Genomic DNA, 22,087 nt, shown 5'->3' on the forward strand with positions numbered 1-22,087 from the left:
TAATTAGTCAAAAATTTTAATTATTTTTTCTGTTGCTATGTATATAACAGGAAAATATTGATAGTTGTGTGAAATTTGACTCTCCGGGATTTTTTACAAATCTCGACGTTTTGGAGAACCCTTAACCTAAAAGGTCAAAAAATTCCCAAGATGTGTGTGTGTGTATTTCGTTTAGTATCTTAGAATAGGATAAAGACTAAGAAACGAAATTCGGCATAGTAATTTATATATAAGCACTGATGCTATTATATTTTGGTGGTTAAAGTCGCGGAGGAGAATATAAAGGGGATCATGTATTACATCTCAAGTGGGGTCGGACTAGTGAAAATTTTACTCGTTATTGTCATTTATGATTTTTTACGATAAATAAAAACTCATTTCTAATTCGAAAATTAAGCCTTTTGTGTTTTTATAATAATTAATAATACTGTATACAAGTTATTTTTCAATAACATCTCGTAATAGATGGCTCTATACACAATTTTTTAACTTGCGAGCTAGTTCTGCCATGATACTAGCTCGAAGTTGGTGACGATGGCGTCTCCGGGGAAGTTATGCAAATCGTTGCTGGAATTGTTTTAATTGGGCTAACTTCCTCTTTTGGCTAACTTTGGACTCTTCTGGATTTGTCACTGAGACCTTAAGCATTGGAACAACTTTTTCAGTGTTAATTAACCAAAATATATTATTCAATTATTGTAATTAAATTTTAATTTCAAAATATTGGGAAAAATTCCTAAAGTAATTCCATAAAATTTTTAACACAGTTTGAAAATAAATTGAATCTTGACTTCTTTAGTGATAAACATAAATTTTGCTAAAGGGAACTAATCACACAGAGAACACACCGGTAATTGAGTATGCCAACTTTATTATACAAGGAAACTTTATTTTCCTTGTGTAATAAAGTTGGCATAGTCAATTACCGGTGTGTTCTTTGTGTGATTAGTTCCTTCAGCAAAATTTATGCTTATCACTAAAGAATCCAGCAGGAGAACGAGTAATAATTAAACAACAAATGAATCTTGACTACCTATTAATTTCAAAATATAGATGTTTAATAAAAATAATTTAATAAATAAAATATATATACAATATTCTCTTGTTTTCAATGTTTTTAGCATATGATAAGACATACATTTCTCTTCTCGTTTCTATTTAATTTATTGAATACTTAATGAATTTGAAATAATTAATAATCTGAATAATTTTTAATAAAATGATATCAAGTATCATTAAAAGTTACTATAATTAAAACTTTAAATATAATTTCGAATTAATTCGAAGATTATTATAAAGTGATTTAACATAAGTTATATTCATATACATCAGCATATTGAATAATACAATATGTAAACATCACATATCATAATAATCATTATAATATGTGATGTTTACATATTGTATTATTCAATATGCTGATGTATATGAATATAACTTATGTTAAATCACTTTATAATAATCTTCGAATTAATTCGAAATTATATTTAAAGTTTTAATTATAGTAACTTTTAATGATACTTGATATCATTTTATTAAAAATTATTCAGATTATTAATTATTTCAAATTCATTAAGTATTCAATAAATTAAATAGAAACGAGAAGAGAAATGTATGTCTTATCATATGCTAAAAACATTGAAAACAAGAGAATATTGTATATATATTTTATTTATTAAATTATTTTTATTAAACATCTATATTTTGAAATTAATAGGTAGTCAAGATTCATTTGTTGTTTAATTATTACTCGTTCTCCTGCTGGATTCTTTAGTGATAAGCATAAATTTTGCTGAAGGAACTAATCACACAAAGAACACACCGGTAATTGACTATGCCAACTTTATTACACAAGGAAAATAAAGTTTCCTTGTATAATAAAGTTGGCATACTCAATTACCGGTGTGTTCTCTGTGTGATTAGTTCCCTTTAGCAAAATTTATGTTTATCACTAAAGAAGTCAAGATTCAATTTATTTTCAAACTGTGTTAAAAATTTTATGGAATTACTTTAGGAATTTTTCCCAATATTTTGAAATTAAAATTTAATTACAATAATTGAATAATATATTTTGGTTAATTAACACTGAAAAAGTTGTTCCAATGCTTAAGGTCTCAGTGACAAATCCAGAAGAGTCCAAAGTTAGCCAAAAGAGGAAGTTAGCCCAATTAAAACAATTCCAGCAACGATTTGCATAACTTCCCCGGAGACGCCATCGTCACCAACTTCGAGCTAGTATCATGNATTGAAATATTAATAAAAATATAATAAAAATTATATATACAGTAAATTTCATTTTTTTTATAAATAAAAACTTAAAAGTTTAACTTTTTAATAGTAAATGATAATTTTAAATCTTAGGAAAAAACTCCAGCAACGAGTTGCATAACTTTCCCGACAAAAAAAATTTAAAATTTTAGTGGCGCCATCTGTTATGATATATTATTAACAACTTATTAATTACAGTTGAACCTATCTCGAATCTCACGGGAAAGAAAATAATTCGAGATAGGTTCTTACACAGTAAACAGTAATAGCTTTAACTGGAAGTATAGTATTTTATTAATATAATAGCAAGTACAGTACACTATACACCCGTATTAGGTACAAAATAAAGTTCATTTTTGACAAACCTTAAAAAAATAGTTCGTCAATAGTTCTGATGCCAAACTCTCTGCAATTAATAAGATGCAAACCAAACTCGTAGCCAGAGAAAAGCAGCATTAATTACAACTATGTACTATAATGCAAGAGATGTTCATCAACTGCAATTCATTCTATTAAAATGTAGTCGCTGAGTTTTGAATTTGTAATTGTTCTTCAGTCTATAATTTGAGATATAGCGGTTTTGGGAGAAAATTATTCGAGATAATCAAGGAAAAATTATTAAATTTATGTTGAAAATGCAAAGGAAAAAATAAGTTTCGCGATAAAGAGGTTTTCGAGATAAACATGTTTGAGATAGACAGGTTCAATTATATTTAAATATATCAAAAAGCATAATTTTTAAGCTAGAGATGAGTTTTATAATAATAAAAAAATAATAATTATAAATGCTAACGAGCAATTGTTTGTTGTGACGTCGTCACAATGCCGGACTGAAATTTTTAATATTATATTTTTAATTTATTTAATTTAAAATATATGCTCTCCACCTCAAAATAATAGTCTCTTGCCCGTGTACATAATACTTATCAATGGAGTCGTGGCGGTCATCTAATTCCTTATAGGGAAACGTTCGATATACAGTTAATCGGGGCCTGATGCCCTAAGCTTCCCAAACTCGGATTTCATTTATTTAATTCCGTTCTCGAGATTAAGGAAAGACAGACGGACAGATAGACGAAAGTGGGAATTTATAGGTCTACAATTTTTTTTTCAAATTGCAGCCCAAAAACGAGTAAAATCTTCATTAAGCCCTACCTTACTCGAAATACGACATACGACTTCCTCTGTCTCCCACCTTCTCAACCTTTAATCATCAAAATGTAATATTATCAATTCCCCGAATACACAAACCACTGCAAAATTTAGAAAAAAAAAACCCTGGATTTTTTTGAATTTCTTGACATTTCAAGATTCCTTCAGTCCAAAAATTTAAAAATCTTAGAGGCTCATTTCTTTGACCGATCGCCATACTTTCCCTCTGTTATATATAGTAGCCGAGAAAGTAAAAATTAATCTATATCAAATTCTGCAAGAACGATGAAATAAAATATTAAAAATTCGCTATTTTCTATTCATAAAGGAATTTATCACATGAAATAATAAAGAAAATAATTATTATTATAAAAAAATTATATAGATAATGTGTTATTTGCGAAAGAATTTTGTTCTCGATAAATATCTAAAAGGTTAATCGATACCTTTAAAGAAGAATATAAATAAATAAAAAGTAATAATGAAACAAATTAAAATAACATTCGTATGTGGATAAACTAGTGGATAAAAATGTGTGGATAGATAAATAAATTTATTTAATTTCATTGCCTCATTGAGCATTGAGGAGCGGGGATCAGTTGAACCACGCTCCTCAGTTGCCTCATTCAGTCAACTGAGGAGCGGGGTTCACCTGACCTCCCATTGTAGGCCTGATAGGACCCTCTTTGGTTATGGAAATAGCCCTCGCAGTACCTACAGGGGGGTAAAAGGCCATAAATGAATAAGAAAATTATTCATTTAAAATAATTCTGAGCCAAATAGGTTAAAAATATAAAATACTATTAGCTGTGTTATCTTTATTTTGAAGTAGATCTCAGCTAATAAAAATCAATGTAAAAATATATCATTTTTTGCTGTTTGAAAGATATCAAAGTGCAAAAAACTAATTACATTAGTACGCGAAGAAGTAAAAGTTAGAGCACTTGAAAAAAATAAACTATAATAGTTTTTTGAAAGAAATATTAAACTACAAAAGACGCACATAAAGTTAAAAAAATAACTGCAAAATTTCCACAAAATTGTAAGCTTAAATAATAAAACATATCTATATTATTTTATCCACATTATCTTTAGAAATTGTCAGATATTCTATAGAAATTAATCCGGAATTTTATTCATTAAACAAAATAAATAAGTCGTTTTTCGTTTCACTTTTAAAAACTATTGTTTATTAAACAAATGTTAAAAAGTTTTGCAACTTTTCCGATTTTTAAGTCAATATATAGTTTTGAATTTTTTATATTCATTGTTATTTTGTAAAGGAATCTATTTAAAATATTCTGAAAGGAGTATTTTGATTATATATACTACTTTCAAAGACTTTTGTTGTAAGAAAATCGATTATATTTTTTTGTTTCTTTTGTTGGATTGAAAATCACTTGCCGCGTTATTTTTCTTCTCTTTTAATTCCCCCCTCCCTGTAAAATTTGATGCTATTTATTGAATTTGACAATAAATTGTTAAAATAAAATGATTTGGAGTAAACGAAAAATCGAAGATTTATGAGAAATGTATTTTTAATAATATTAATTTATTTAGATATATAAAAATAAGATAAAAGTCTTGAAATGCGATGAAAATTACATATCGTACTGGTAATTGATTCTCTTATATAACTTAAATATTCTTTTTTTTTACACAATGTTTATTATCGCATTTAATCTATTAATATCTTATAATCACAAGCCTTGCGTACATTATTAAAACATTATATATTTAATTAACTACAAAAGGTTTTACCTCATCCCTTGTCTTCCTCCACTCTTCGGATTGATTAGCACGAGGAGAGGATGTGTTCCAGGTAAAGGAGTGATTTGGAATGATACCGGTGATACCTACACATATAAGAATTTGAACAAATTAATATATTAAATATAGATATTATTATATTTAATTTAAAATCAAAAAAGACGTATATTAAAAATTTTGTCACGTATAAATCATATCCAAGAGGAAAACGTGCTTTTCTTAACCGAATTCTTATTATATTCTAGTCAGATCTATATTTCTGATTTTATAAATTCGATACAATGTTAAAATCAGCACATTCTATAACTTTCCTATTGATTTTTTTTCTAAACAGAAAATGTTTACAACCGAAAATTTTTTTAAAAACAGAAAAAATTTATATAATTACACCTGACGTTTCCTAATCGAATTAGAATTTTTAGAAATAAAGATAATTACATTTATACATTTTTCGATATTTGATTAATATTAAATTTAATTATAACTTATAATTTCAAATTGAAATAATAATAATAATAACAATGATTACAAACCACGTTATGTCCTCCTTCATTTGGAGCAACAGAATCAGTTCGAGATAAATTCTTTTTCTGCCCTGCAGATACACTTCTTTGACGTTCCTGAATTTTTATTATAAAAAAACAAAAGTAAAATTTTATAAGAGTAAAACTCGTGCAGAATATTTATAGAAATAAACTCACTAAAACAGTTGGGCAAATTGATATAGGAGGAAGAATGTGGTCTCTGTGCTCTCCTAAAGTACATTCGGGCTTGACTTGTGAGGCACAATGATTGTGAAGCTGAAAGTATGTTGACAGTTTTCAAATATAAATTTTTAATACAATTTTCAGTGAAAATATTGTAAACAACAATATTTTACCGTCATTTGGCACCATCTACAATGTAGTCCGGTTATACCGTTGTAAGATTTAATCGGTTTCTTGCATTTACTACATTTACCAGTGCAATTACCTTCTGTCCAATGATGTGCCATCGCCTATGTTAAAATAAAAAAAAAATGTATTAGTTATTTAATAATTATATCCGTATTATATATATATATGTATTAGGTATTTACTTGTGATGTTTTCTTAGACTTAACATAAGTAGCTATACAAGAAGCGGGTGCTCTTTGAACACATCTTTCGTGAACCGTATATTTGCAAACTATTTTAAAAAATGCGTAAAATATTAATCTTTAAATAGTATAAAATTATTTTTGCTTTATTTCAATTATTATATAATCATAATTAAACATTAGAAAATAAATATTTTATACTTACAAACACAACAAAGTCCTTTTTTTCCTAAGCCGACTAACATATTGAGACATAAATTACAGTAAGCAGGCCTATTGAAATGCTTCAATCTCCAAACATGGTTACCGTCGTCTTTCACATTCTAGTTAAATTTTAATATAATGTTAATCATATAAAATATTTTTGTAGTACAATAACAATTACATAATTTTATCTTTCTAATCACACTATATTGATATTAAATTTTTTTCCCAGGAGACTTCTGGAAAAGATCTTTTGGCATGTAGTCCCTTTTGGTATATAATTGTATAACATATAATTTATGTTAATATACCCATATATACATCTATAATTATATATGCCAATGAATCTTATAGTTATACTTAATAAGATTTATTATCGATTTCCTCATAATTTGCCTAAAAAGATTATTGAATTTATATTATTTATCCATTAGCTTTAACAAAAACAACATAAACCTTACAGCATCTAATCCCAGGAGAACAAGAAGAGGTATAGTCGTTAATCCTCCTCTTTTCCATTCATCCATAGAAACTGTTCCGTCAGCATCGTAGTCTATCTCGACCATCATATCTTGTAAGATCTAAATCGATTTATCATAATTACTTAACAGAACAAATAAGTCGGATATAAAATAACTCTTAAGCGATTAAAATAGTTCAAATATATATCTTACTGGTTTTAACTCGGTGACGTCCCACCCAAGATATTCAGCCACACTCATCATTTGATTAACAATGCAATCCATCTCCTACAAGAAAAATGTTTCTGGTAAGATCTTATAAAAATAAATTAGCTTTATTAGAGATAACATTAACGTTTCAAAGCTAAATTTAACATTTTGTTGTAATAACCGTGGGTCGTTGTTTACATTACATTTATCTTAATTTAAGTAATAATGAAACCTGAAACATATTGCTTTTTCTATTAAATGGAATTTCTTGCTTTAAAAGTTTTGTAATTAAATTTTCCCCATTACAATAACTCTCTTAAGTTCTTTTATGCAGTTTCTAAAACTCGATTTTTGTAGAAGAAAATTGCTCTTAAGAAAAACTTTACTTAATAGGAATGATCTCAAATGGAAAATGTATCTTCTTAATGTCAATCTTTAAAGTAATATAATGATTGAAGAGCTCTTTTTGTAATAATATAAATATATTAAAAAAATCTGCATTAAAGTATATTTTTCTTTTGTATTTTTATTTATTTCTTGAATAGTTTAACCTGTAATTTAAAACTTAATTTTATTTTCATAATTAACGAAGTAACTTGAAACTTATTTAAAAATATATTTAATAAACTTCATTATTTAAATATAATTAAAATAACATCAACAACTTTTTTTTAAATTTTTAATTTATATAATTTATTTTTCGTTAGATTTAATTTTATTTGCTTATATCTTATCTTACAAAATAAATACGTTTTATGTTAATTTTCTTATAAGTTAAATTTTTAAGATTTATTAAAAAATAACAATTAAAATGATTTCTTTTTTACATCAATAATTGATTATTATTTAAGTTTGAAACACTATCGGAAACTTTCTACGTCTTCAATGTATAAGACGATTTCTTATACACGGATGCCATCGAAAATCATCAAAGAATTAGATATTATTTTGAAGGTAAAATATGAGCAAAGTAACAAAATATACGGATATAACTTCTAAAACAATTGAAAGAAAAAATAAGAAGCGAAGTTTTAAAAGTTTTGTGAAAAATTTATGGAAGAATTATACTAAAGGTGCAATCGATTATTCTAATTCTTCTCATTCTATAAAGACAAACAAGAGAAAATATAGCATTTCCAGTAATAGTTTCTATGAAAGTTTTAACTATAATAAAAACAATTATATTCATGAAAATATAAATCTCCAAAGACTGCAAAATTTAAACAAAGGTAAACTTATTTACAAAATTTTTTTTAAATTAACATGACCTTGATTATATGCTATAGTTTTTTAAATATATTTTGTTATCGTGATTTTCAAATAATCCTTAACGATTTCATTTATTGGAGTTTTCGATTATAAAATTAAACTTTATATAACTTTAATTTTTAATTAATTATATTTCTGGCTTTAAAAATTATCTAATTAATTATTCTTTTTTAAAATAATTTTATCATAAATAGCAATAAACTAGAAATTTTATTTATTTATTATTTTTTAAACATTTTAATAAATAAAAATATTATTAAGCATCTAACTTGATATTCTACAAATTCATATGATAAAATATTAATAGATATTAATTAAATTCCCGAAAACAAATTTAAGTGTAATATAATCTGGCTCGTGTTATTTAAAATATGTTTTAAATATTTAAAACTGAAATAAATTGGATAATTTATAATTGTTTAGATGATCTTGGAAGAAAAAGATATTTAGTAGAACAATTAAGTTCAATATCTGTCCAAAGCATAAATAAATTAGGTCTTGATAAAGAGTATATAATGCAAAAATTTCTGAAAAATCATTCAAATATCTATTCAGAGTTAAACACTTTTTCAATCTCCAATAAAATCAATAATAACGAAATCAATGAACTATTTTACTTTAAAAATTATCAAAATATCATTCCTAGTTTTGATCAGAAAAAAGATGTGAAGCAAGCCTTACAAGAAATATTACAACATGAATCTATACAATTAGTCTCTAAAAATCAAATACGTCGAAAATTAATTAATGACTTAATAGAAATTTTGAAAAAACTTTTCTTGGAGACAGACAAAAGTTATAATGAAAGAGATAAAATAGAAGAAGGGATATTATTTAAAAACATTAAAGATTATGACGGAGATGCTACAACATCAAAACGTATAGAAACAAATAAGACACGCAACTTATCTCAAATAAGTTATACGTGTTCAGAAACTTCGGATCAGACTAAAGAAAGTGAAGAAATAAACTACGAAGATTTTATTAAATTTTTAAAATATTCGAAAAATTTCGATAAGTTATCTATAACTAATTCATGGAGAAAAAGTTTAGGAAAATCAGTAAATGAATTGTTTTGTCTAAATATCAAACAGGATAAATTTATGAAGTTTGATGAAAGTAGTGATCAATTAGAAAAACATGAAATAAAAATAAGCAATCATTTTATTAACTATGAAGAATTATTAAATGTGAATAATTATCATTCAAACAACAGAAAATTTTCAATTGAGAAACATGCAGCCTCTATAATATCTGAACCAGAATTTGAATCAGCTCTTCCCATTTCCTCATCTTTTCAACCACATGAGATAACATTGGATAATCAGATTTTAATAATTCAGCCTTATAAAGGCAATATCATAAAAGAAGTAAACAAAAATGTTTCAGCAACGGATGCGCCTTCAATACGAACAAATAAAACTAAATTGAACAAATCTTCATTTAATAATAAACTAATCGAGAATCCAACGAAGAAATTTGAGTTAATGTCAGAAACCGGATTTTATCATCATATTACAGATTTAAAAGACTCAGAAACTAAAAATGTAGAAATGGCTCTAAAAGTGACAGAATATTCACCAAAAGTGAAAGAAGAGTCATTGGTGATTTCAAATCCTCCCGAATTGATGCAATCAAATACAAAAATTTTGGAAGAGCCATTGAGAATAATATTAAAATCGATTATTTTTGTACCTCCCGTATCGCGTCATCCGTATCAAAATTTTTTTATTGAAGAAATTACTCAACACCTTCTTCCTACAGTCAAAGTGAATTCTTCAAGTGTAATAGAGCCTTCAGCGCATAATCATATGATCATAGTTTCATCGGAGTGCTCTCCTGCATCTCTAACTATATCTTTGGTTTGTTGTATAAGACCGAAAGAGATCATTCATATATTTTCACAAGCTAGACAGAAGTTCGAGACATCTCAAAATGATAGAAATTTATTTTCGTTTCGCCACAGTTCTAGAACTCTTCCTCCGTTGACACATTTTTCAACTTTAGTTCGAACTGATCCAAATAGTATTAGACTACTTTCGTCAACGTCTAATAATCAACTTTTATCGAGTTGTAAATCTGGCGCCTCAATAAATAAACAATCACCAAAACAAAAGGTTCACGAAGAGAAAACTTCTGAATTAAAAATCGATGTAATTTCGTTTTACGATCAGACAGAAGAAAGATTCGTGAAGGATTCTTCCATCTTTAACGAAAAAGAGAAGAGAGAAAATAAAAACCAGGATTCGAGAGAGCCTAATCGACATAAACGAGCGTATATGATTTTAGAGAAGCCAAAGAAACACATTAGAAAATCTTCTCAAGTTATTTCTGAAATTTTTACAAAAAATTCAATCCAGGAAATCCCAAGAGAAGAAACTTCAAGGATTTCTATTTCAATAGATGAAATGAACAATTATTCATCAAAATCTATCGAAATTTATAAAAAGTCATCTGAAGAAAGTAGCAAATGGAATAAAATAAAAGCTAAGTATCAAGGATATAAAAAAGTATTTGCAGAACGAAAGAAACACAAAAACGTGCAAAAAAGAAAATCAAATAATAAAATATCTTCTGAAAGAATTTCGAAAATCTTCCATAAACCAATCTTTGAACATCTACTATTCAAAATTTTTTAATTACATCAAGATTTACTCTTAAATAAACATTTAAAAAAAAAAAATCAGGTTTAAGTAAATCTATAAAATTTAAACATAACAAATATTAAAATTTATGTTTATCGTAAAGAAAAAAATGACATAATTTAAAATATAACGACAAATTATATTTTATTCATAATAAACAGCTTTAGAATTTAATTCATACGAAATATTATTAATGCAATTTTACTATTTTAAAATTACAATATATATCAAATTATAAGAATGAAAACAATGTATAGGCGTATAAATTTAATGGTCCGAATAGTTTCTGTGCCATTGATTTTCATATCAATGTGTCTATACACTTTCATGTTACTGTATTCTTATTAAAAACTGCATGAACTAGATAACAAGTAAAAGAAAATTTTAATATTTAAATGGAGGTCAATTATCTACGATATTTTATTTTTTCGTTACTCTTTAATTTTTGGAGTTTGGCCCAATTCTTTACCAGTTATTAAAGTTGAAAATAAAATTATTTTTCTAAATGATATTTATAAACAAACACATTTAAAGTTGAAATTATTTACGAAGACACAAAACCTTACCTTAATATACTGTATATTTACAGAAAAACAATAAAGAAAAAAAAATGAAGCGGTAATCAATAAGTTCTCTATTCGTTGCTTTTTTTAAACTTTATAAAAGGAAATTTTAATATATAAAATGGGAAAAATTAATGAGACGTAACAGAAAATGAAAGTAGATATGCCGAAGTTAAGAAAGAAAAAAAAAAAAAAAAACTTACGTTACTGTCGAGGTAGCCATTTCCATCGGTATCATATAGACGAAACATAACTGAAATTTATATTAGAATTTATCAAAAATAAAACATGTAATTCTATTTAATAAATATATACAGTTAAGCAAATAGTTGAAAAAAATACGTGTAAAAAAACTGTTCAAAATTCTTCTGCTTGCGACTTTTTTTTCGTATGAATGCATTTAATGGCAGTTGTAAGAAGACGTGACTTTTAACGATATTCTATTCAAGACTTGGAATATCTTTTGAACAATTAGAAAGATCAGCAACTTACATTCCAACTTATCCTCGGGCCTCCCTCCTTCCAGCAATGATAAGTAGCAGACGATATCCTTGAGAGGAACGCGAAGGGAGAGAACATCGATGTGGCTGCTGGCCTTCCTTGGAGGCTTCAAATCAACTGAAACGTAAAGATTCAAAGTCGTAAATATCATTTTGTTTTATGATTAGTTTTTATATTCAATTTCTTTTAATTAATTACGAGTTGTGGCCGAAAAAAATCACAATAGGATTTTTTATTCCTTTATTTTTCTTCTGAATAATTTTAATTCTTGTTTCCACCTCAAAAAATAAGCCAAATTCTCTTACATGCATTTTTCACTTTTGTTTTCATTTATTAGAATATAAATTAAATATTAAACTATCAAGATCAAAACACCTATTTTTTATATGGAATTTATTTCTTAAAATTAATCTACTAAATTATAAAATTTAATATAAAAATATTTACATGTATTCAAAACACAAAAATTCCAAAATCTAAGTTTAAATTCAATTGATATTTTCGCTTTTTTAAAGCATTGATATTAAAAAAAAAACTTTTTCCTTAATATTTTCGGTTTTTATACTTTTTATTTTAACAAAATATTTAACTATAAAGCATAAATTTTATTTAGAAAAATCCTTTAAGAATTTTTTTATGAAATTAAAAACTCTCGAAATTACAAACATCATATAAGATTTCTGCTACAAAAATTCATCTTCTAGGTAAAGTTAAATCAAAGCAGACTGAAAAATCGATTTTTATAAATATATATTTTAAAAATAAACACATTACTTAGGCTATATTAATGACCATTATCAGTACGAGTATATACCAAAATATATTGCATCTAAACGAATGTTTTCTATAATTTTCCATAAATAGAATCTTCTAATTTCCATTAAAAGAATAAACAATTACTTAAGTTTATTTTAGTGATGTTTTTCTCGCTAAACAAATTCAAAATACCCGAAATGAGAAAAGCAAAAAAAAAACCATAATCGAGTTAACGAAGAAATATTATAAAACAATTGAATTTTCAATTAGATTATTAATGTTTTCTCTGTTTTATTTTATTTCATCAAAAATTTTTCCTCGAAAATAATAGTTAAAGCATAAGTTTTAAAGTAAATTTCTAAAAAATAAATAAATAAATTAATTAATTAAAATAAAACAAAGCTGTTTTTCTATTCCTAAACAATCAATATAAGGATGAAGAGACATCTCTAGAGGCGATAAACTGACATTAGCCTTAACAGTATTTATCTGTATTAGTTAGTTGTCAGAGCAACGTTTGTCATTATCACGTCAGAAGCGAAAGCAATGCAGAAGAGGCATTAACTTAGAGTTGCAAAGTCATTTATTCGGTAAATGTCGAACATGTGTTTTTCTTCGCTTCTATTTTCGACGTTATTTACATTTGATAGAATGAGAAGTGATTTGCGGCGTTGCTTCTGATACTCGTAAATTATTTTATGGAATTAGACGAGGTGCATTACGTTATGTTTTAAAATGTTTACGCGTTTTATGAACAGTTTTAAGATTTTTTTTTTTAATCGATAAATAATTAATTTTTGTCTTAAATTCGACTAAATTAAATTCTTTCTTTGCTGATTTTCTAGTTCATTGAAACGGAAATTTAAATATAAATTTGATGATAAAACAAAATGATAATCTTGTTAATTAATTTAGAATTTCTTAGAATGAATAATTTTAAATTTTACGTATTGAAAGTCAGTTTTTGAATCTGATTGATTCATATAACCTGCAAGGAATCAAATAATATTTAAGAAATTAATGATTACATTTAATAAAATTATATTTTTATAATAAAATTACTATTGCAGATATAAATTTAAACAATAAAATTAGAAAAAAATTGAACTGTTAAAACAGGTTTAAAAAATTAGAATAAAATCAATTTTTGTTGTTATAAAATGAAGATTTGATGATTTATTAAAATTTCCATCGAATTGTATTTTGATCATGAGATTATACAAGTTTGACAAATGAGATCTAAGAGATGCAGAATTAGATTTGTTTTTTTGTCTTTATAATAGGATTAATAGATTTCTCATAGGTTCTAATGACAACAGATTTCTTTTGAACGAGCGCAACAATAAATTTTGTTTTATTTCAATGTAAATTGTGTTTATTTTCGTTTTAATTTATTCTGAAAGGAATCGAAACTTTCCTTGATCTTTTTAATATTGCAACAGAGAGCTTAATCAAAAAATTTTTATTTAATAAATAAAATTATAGATTAAAAAGAAAACAATTTTATCGTATTTTCATAGGCGTTTAATTCTATATTACCAAAAATAGAGGCCTAAATAAACGGTTGGGCAACATCCTACCGATCCGAGGGAGCCCGGATCGAATCCATTCGGTCGGAAAATACCCTTGGAATTTTTCTGGGATATACATAACATTTTAACACCCCTAAATTGCTTTTCATATGCTAAATTTGGACTTTAGTACATTTTCAGACGATAGAAAAAAATTTTAAATTATCGTGTTGTGGCACTTTTGGCCAGTTTTTGGTTTCGGTAACATCAAAATCATGTATGAAAATTAATTTTTATTGTTTGTTTTCTGTTTAACTCATGACTTTAATGTATTAAATAATATTTTATTCATTGTAATGCATTCATGTAAAAACTTGAAACGTTTCTACTTCAATAAGAGATACTGTATTTAAAAATGTTCCTTTTTTTATTAGCTCTCTAGAAACGGAACTGCCATTACTCCCTTTATATAATATTTCAATTTTTAAAACTCATATTTCTCTAATTAATTTTAAATACAAATTCTGTACATATTCGATAATCTGTATATAATTATTTTTCGTTTTAAAGCAAACTGATCTCTGTTTATATCTTCATAACTCATTGAATAAAATAAATGAAATTAGACAAAACTCAAAATTATGTACTGTACAACCAAACTTCGGTAACGCCACCATTTGCTCATCTCTGATATTCGCATTAAATCTAGTGTGGATTAAGACTAAAGTACTGTACATCAAATAAGAATTATATATTGTAATGAAATTTGTAAAAGTTTGAAACTAAAACTCAAACTTCATTACTATATGATTTGGTAATAATAATGTGTTTGGAAATGCAAAATCGTACTGAATTTACTAAGTGTTTAATATTTGTGCAGAAGATCCATTTACCAGCATTCATTAGAGCTTTACCAGGATGGCTATGTCTAGGAGGATGCTACATCGATATTTGACTGAAATTTGACACGTTCTTTCTGATAATCAACTTTACAAATTATGCAAAAGTTTCAGTTTATTTTTTATGCTTAATTTCGCTTGTTTATGAATAATTCTTAAAGCTGAAACAATAAATTTTCATTTTTTAAAAAAGAAATAACTAAAATTCTATATTTCATTTTAAAAAAACCTACTAGAAAATAAATTTTTATTTTATTTTATTTTTGTTTCATTTTTTATGAATTTCATGATTTTTGGCATAAACTTATTATTTTCTCGACACCAAATTGAATAAAATATTTTCGCATTATGATATAAACAAAAGTTCGAGTATTTTTTTTAAAAAATATATCCTCTCAATGTTATTAAAACGTTTAATCAAACTTAACAATAAAATTAGTGAATCCATTATTGTTTAATATTAATTTCAATGAAAAATATATAACATTGAGTAAATCAGTATCAATAATATTTAATTGTGTATTTAGTTTATCGTAATTTTAATATTAAATTTTATAAATTTTTATATGCAAAGTAGGACGAGGAGTTGAGGCATTAGCGAATCGCTCTAATCCGGAATCTAATCAGGGCAGTCAAAAAACACGAATTTTTTGGGATCTATCGGGCCTCATCATTCGGTCGTCTTACTGTGGGCCTGCAAAAAAGCCCGGAAAAACAAAAATATGTAAAATATGTATTTTAACTGAAAGATTTTACCATTTATAACTAATTATTAATTACAATAACAACTAAGCTACTCAGTTTTTTTTATTTTTACATTTTAAAAATTAGCATTAAACTTATAACTTAGAATGATAAATAATTACACATGCATATTCGAAACTATTAATACAAACTGCAAACATTGGTAAATTTAAAAAAAAAAAAAAAGCGTAACAAAATATATTTTTGAATAAATCTTGTTACATTTATCATTAGTTTTTTTTTAAATAAATGTAAATCAACAAGTCGTTTGTCTTCATAAATAGATAATTTAATATATTTGCTTTTATGTGATGACACAACTGATATTTTAGAAGAAGAAAATTGGCGAATACAAATTAAGAAATCTTAGACGTCTTTTATCATCTCTAATATCATGAATATTTTCATGCAGCTTAAATATCTTAAGTCCATTTGTTCTTTTAAAAGCCGCAAAGATTTTAAGTTGTTAAACACAGTTAGAGAGTGACAGCTTTGACACCTCTAGATTTTAATGGCAATTACAGTTAATACCCGAGCATAAATGATGCTATGAAATATTGAGAGATTTAAATTTGAAATTACAAAATGTCAGAAAGACGAAATGGATACGTCAGCAAAAATTATCGATGAATAATACTTGCTTTCTATTCATGAAGAAATTTTCAAAGTTAAAAATTTGCTAGATTTTTAAAACTTATATTCAAGTTTTTGATGTAAAAATATTCAAACAAAACATTGCTAATTTTCTATTTTATATATAAACTCGTATATATTTGATATAAATAATATTATACTATATTTATAAGGCTGGATGCATCAATAAAAAAAAATAATAATGATAACCACATCAAGGATTACTTGGTATATAGAAGTGTGAAAAAACATGTGCAATGATAGATCATGTCACTGTCAGCTGGAGTGTTCAGCAATTAACAATACGGTGTGTTTCGAACACTGTCAACGAGCATTCCCATCAAGTTTGGGCGATAAGTGTTTGGTTGATCTAATTAAAGTCAAAAATTACCAATTAGCGACTTAGTTTATTTACAGAAAAAATGATTGTTCATATTGCTTTATTTGTGCTAACATAGAAACAGTTTTTTATTTATTCGTGAGTTGAGAAGGGACCGTGAATTTTGGAATTGTTCTGAAGAGGATACGATTTACAGTTTGCGTATCTCTGATATAGATTATACAATAATCCTTGCCTTTTCTATGTTTATAAATAAAAAAAGATATTAAGATAAATTCATCAACAATTTCGTTAGTAAATATAAACATGATCATGCCAAATTGAATTAAAGCGTTATTTAAAGCTTACCACTGTGTATTAGAGTAGAACTATTCGATTTTCTTGATGAATTTCGAGATACTTGACTGTTATTTGGAGAGGAATCCAAAGATTTATCTCCATAATTATGAGTAACGGTGACAATCGGATGAATAGTAGCACTTCCTGTGAAAATATAATTACTTTGAACTTAATTAAATGTATCGTAATAATTAAATTACATAGATTATTTATTATTTGATATATTCATAAATATTTTAAGAGAGAATTGAGAAATTTATAATAATTAATAACTGTTTATTGATTATTGACCTGCGAATTTTAAAATAACACGGATAGCTTCTATTCATTGTTAAAGATTACAATAACATTAGTAAATAAGATGTTTGAAAGAGATAAAAGACCGAATTTCAATGCTATTGAACTTCATCCTTTTGTTGCTGAATTTCAATCAAATTATTAAGTTTCTGTTGTTGTTGAAATGATTAGTTTAATTTATCATTGTTAATTATTAATTTATAATCGAATTCATGCTTTAAAAATTGGATTTATAAATATTTTTCTTTGTTAATTTAGAAAATCAATACATCGAATACGAATTTTAAGAAAGTTTTTAAATTTAATTATAAAAATAATAATTAAAATGAAAGTTTAGAACAATAAATTAATTTTTTAAAATTTATATTCTCTTTAAGCGAAAAGTATAAGGTCGATAGAAATTTTGCGATTTCAGTCTTTAGAATTTTATTCAGATATAAAATATAAATTTGGTTACTTGCTATGAATAAAAGAAGTTTTAAACACAAATAACATGCTTTTTAATGTTAAATCATGTAATTTATTCCAACTGATTATTTAACATTTTAATAATTTAATTTATTTTTCATTATTTAAAGTCCAATATTTAAATATTTTTATAACATGCAAATTTTTCAAGTATTTGTTTGTTTTTTTTATTATTAACATTGAAATAATTACGTACCAGCTCTCCCTCTAGAGGTGCTATCACTATCGCTTCTGTGATGACCTAAATTCTGGAATTTTTCCGTCAAACCGTGTAACTTTTCTGCTAAACTATAATGTTTATCTTCTTTTGTCTCTAAATGTATTTCTTTAGCTAGATCGGGCATTGATCCTGTGTGAGGAGTAAGTGGAGCACACGCAGTCGTTGATGTTACAGCTGCTATCTATAAAACAGAAGTATAATTTTCCAAAATGTACCAAACAAAGATCGATTTTTATAAATTATAATTACTCTGTAGAATTAATTTTCAAAAGACTAAATATTTATGTATAAACTGTTCACAGAAGTTCACAAATGTTCTAATGAATCATGAGATCAGTAGATTTATAATCCTAATTTATAGTTTAATTAGATAACAAATTGTGTTATTATTAAAATATAAAGAATGAAATTTGAAGATATTTCTTCACATATTTTGCTTTATCAATAGTAAATTTTTGAAAGGAAAAAACATTCCAGGAAAATTCAACTATGCCATAATAGCAAGTAATGGCTGCAATATGGCATGTTCGGATGTTCTAGATACATTTAGATGTAATCATTACTAGAAGAGAACAGAGGATATAATCAAATACCACTTAATTTAGTGAGAAGCTTTTTGGGATGAAGTCTTATTGGATCCATAATACTTGAACTCTTCTATATTAATGAAATTCTGAAGTATTTTGGGAATTATTTTAAAAAGTTAATCAAATAATATCTAACTTCAGAAATATTTACTGTATCTTATTAATAAATTAACCAATTTTAAATATGGGTGGTTGGTTATATAATTTTTTGACACAGAAGCTACAAAAGCAATGTTTTGCTATGTCAAAACATTACTTTTGTAGCTTCAAACAGTGCTTTTGTAGTAAAAAAATAGTAATGTTAAAGTAATGATTTATTAATCTATATCTACCAAGTAAAAAGTTACAAACTATTTTCTTTAATAAAATTGAAAAACCACTTTTCATGATTATGCCAGAAGATTTTTATTGATTTATACGAGTTAAGAATTCTATCCTCAGTTTTCAAATGTCAAAATTTCTTTAAAATATTTTAGAAAAATGAATAACAATATGACACTAATAATTGACGATGACAGATAAATTAAAAGTCAAAGAAAATTTAATGTTATTCTTTAAAAATATTTAAAATGTTTCAATCTATCGATAGCTTAATTTATAAAATGCGGAGATATTTTAGTTACTTTTAATAAAGTGAAAATATTTTTAAAAATTGATTTACTTTTAACATTCGACCATCAACTACTGTCGTCTGTTGCACTGGTTTCTTGACAAATGACAGGAAAAGACGTTTCACAAGCTCTCTGGGTGTCTCCATCTCCAGATAAGTATCCATAAATACCTGAAATCCCTCGTAATCGATATCCTATCAAGAGATTGAAAAACTACTTTAAATTTAATCTAAAAATACACTGTTTATATAATTATTTAAACGATTGAATTTTCGTGATTATAATGGAAAAAAATACAACAACTTGCCCCTTCTGGATTATATTTAGATAGAACTCCATGTTCTTTGAATTCGTTTAAAACATCACTCAATTTCTTTGAAGAGTCTAAAATGATAAAAATAAAAAAAGTGACGAGGAAGAATTGGAATGGAAAAAACGCGTTACTATAGCAACTGGATGTTACCTAAGATTACGTGTTACTATATTGGACCCTAGAGAACAAGTCGATAAGATACGTGGTCACTACGGTTACAGTTATTGTCCCAGGATACCAAAGATTTAGGTATGTTAGACACGATAAAAATAAATATTAAGAACTGATTTCTGTCTAAATAAAAGAAATCACAATTTTCTACATACTAACGCATCAAGTTTTCTACATTATTTTCATTTACTTAGTTAAAAAGATCCAACGAGCGACACGTGTTTAATATTTAAAACTCACTTATTTAAAAGAAAATGTTGTTGAATTAACTCAAATTTGATAATGTTGTATACTAGTTTTTAACAAAATATAATATTAACATAAACTATTATAATATACTTTAATTTATACACAAAATCGCTTTAATTTTTAAAAGTTAAAAATTCAGCTTCTATTATTTATTAAGTCTTAATGACTAACAAATATTGCATAACTTTTATTGTAAAATACTTTATATTTAAAATTTATTATAATTACATTTTAAATTGTAAGATTTTAAATCATAAATTTATTTAGAGAGTTTAAGCAATATATTTTATTATATTTTAAGATTATATAAATTAAAATAATTTCCTTATTATATATCTACAAGAGTTATATCTNTCTAAATTATAAATTAATATAATAAAAATTATGTTAATCTAATTATAAAGATTTATCAGATTCAGAATAGTATAAATATCATTTTTCTCTATAAATGATTGTTTTCATCATTATAATATTTAGTGAAGTACAAATATAAATTTAATATTATGTAAAGTATAGGTACAGTAAAATGTTACAACTGTATTAAAGCTTACTTTTAATTAAATCAGTTTTTAATAAGTAAACGTATAATAATTTTAATTAAGGTACGAAGTTATAAATTACATTTTTGAATAAGAAAAAAAATCATTTAAAAAACCTAAATGATATTTAACTACATTAATAAACATATATATTTAAAAAAATTGTCAGCTGATATAAAGTTTTAAAATTATAATAAAATCCATCACGCAATAAAAAAAAAATTCTAGCAGTTGGTAAATAATTTTCTTCTCTCCTATCTTAAATTCTCTGAAAATGCGATAAGTGTACGGCTTTTTATATATAAATATTTTTTAAATTTTTTCTAAGACCTCGTAACGCGTTTTGGCCAATTTAAGATGCCAATTTAAGAAAATTTTGTGGTTTATCTTGAATTTTTATTATCGCCTCCCTACTGGGTTTATATTTTAGAAAATTTTATAGGCTGAACTCATGAAGAATAAAGGTGATTTCGACAATTTTGGATAAACAAATATGTTCAGATTAAATATGAAATTTGGATATTAAAAATAGAGAACGTGACCGAGATTAAATGGCATTTTTGAAAAGAGAATAGAAATAAAAAGTTATCTTAATTTAGTGAGATAAAAAAAATTTACTAAATTTTAGATTTTTATTTCAATAAAATTTTTAATAATTTTTAATGAAAATATTTTTAAAAATTGATTTACTTTTAACATTCGACCATCAACTACTGTCGTCTGTTGCACTGGTTTCTTGACAAATGACAGGAAAAGACGTTTCACAAGCTCTCTGGGTGTCTCCATCTCCAGATAAGTATCCATAAATACCTGAAATCCCTCGTAATCGATATCCTATCAAGAGATTGAAAAACTACTTTAAATTTAATCTAAAAATACACTGTTTATATAATTATTTAAACGATTGAATTTTCGTGATTATAATGGAAAAAAATACAACAACTTGCCCCTTCTGGATTATATTTAGATAGAACTCCATGTTCTTTGAATTCGTTTAAAACATCACTCAATTTCTTTGAAGAGTCTAAAATGATAAAAATAAAAAAAGTGACGAGGAAGAATTGGAATGGAAAAAACGCGTTACTATAGCAACTGGATGTTACCTAAGATTACGTGTTACTATATTGGACCCTAGAGAACAAGTCGATAAGATACGTGGTCACTACGGTTACAGTTATTGTCCCAGGATACCAAAGATTTAGGTATGTTAGACACGATAAAAATAAATATTAAGAACTGATTTCTGTCTAAATAAAAGAAATCACATACCTTATGCACCCCTAGTCTTG

The 22,087-nt window shown here is 25.5% G+C and overlaps 2 protein-coding genes across 7 annotated transcripts in view; one reads left to right on the forward strand and one right to left on the reverse strand.

Moving 5' to 3' along the window:
- Window positions 1-5,135: 5,135 nt before the first annotated feature.
- LOC111626614 (diacylglycerol kinase 1-like) overlaps window positions 5,136-22,087 on the reverse strand; it is a 165,280-nt gene continuing 148,328 nt past the window's right edge. For 5 of the 6 annotated variants that reach the window (XM_023370050.1, XM_023370053.1, XM_023370051.1 and 2 more), the window contains exons 3-16: window positions 21,746-21,822; window positions 21,489-21,632; window positions 18,305-18,509; window positions 17,353-17,487; window positions 12,113-12,238; window positions 11,824-11,873; window positions 7,147-7,221; window positions 6,934-7,053; window positions 6,474-6,591; window positions 6,269-6,357; window positions 6,071-6,187; window positions 5,892-5,990; window positions 5,724-5,810; window positions 5,136-5,276 (exon numbers count right to left, since the gene is read on the reverse strand). In XM_023370050.1, the coding sequence (XP_023225818.1) occupies window positions 5,178-5,276; window positions 5,724-5,810; window positions 5,892-5,990; window positions 6,071-6,187; window positions 6,269-6,357; window positions 6,474-6,591; window positions 6,934-7,053; window positions 7,147-7,221; window positions 11,824-11,873; window positions 12,113-12,238; window positions 17,353-17,487; window positions 18,305-18,509; window positions 21,489-21,632; window positions 21,746-21,822 (1,541 nt within the window). In that variant the 3' untranslated portion in view covers window positions 5,136-5,177. Of the gene's footprint in view, window positions 5,277-5,723; window positions 5,811-5,891; window positions 5,991-6,070; window positions 6,188-6,268; window positions 6,358-6,473; window positions 6,592-6,933; window positions 7,054-7,146; window positions 7,222-11,823; window positions 11,874-12,112; window positions 12,239-17,352; window positions 17,488-18,304; window positions 18,510-19,576; window positions 19,721-19,833; window positions 19,984-21,488; window positions 21,633-21,745; window positions 21,823-22,087 lie in introns of those variants that run through there. The other variant, XM_023370056.1, reaches the window with a different exon arrangement.
- LOC111626613 (MATH and LRR domain-containing protein PFE0570w-like) lies at window positions 7,995-11,056 on the forward strand. Its single transcript, XM_023370049.1, has 2 exons — window positions 7,995-8,372; window positions 8,836-11,056. The coding sequence occupies exons 1-2, from the start codon at window positions 8,105-8,107 to the stop codon at window positions 11,049-11,051; spliced, it is 2,484 nt and encodes an 827-aa protein (XP_023225817.1). The 5' UTR covers window positions 7,995-8,104; the 3' UTR covers window positions 11,052-11,056.

This window comes from Centruroides sculpturatus, unplaced genomic scaffold, assembly GCF_000671375.1.
Source record: "Centruroides sculpturatus isolate CEXI.00-Female unplaced genomic scaffold, Cexi_2.0 scaffold362, whole genome shotgun sequence".
NCBI lineage: Eukaryota > Metazoa > Arthropoda > Arachnida > Scorpiones > Buthidae > Centruroides > Centruroides sculpturatus.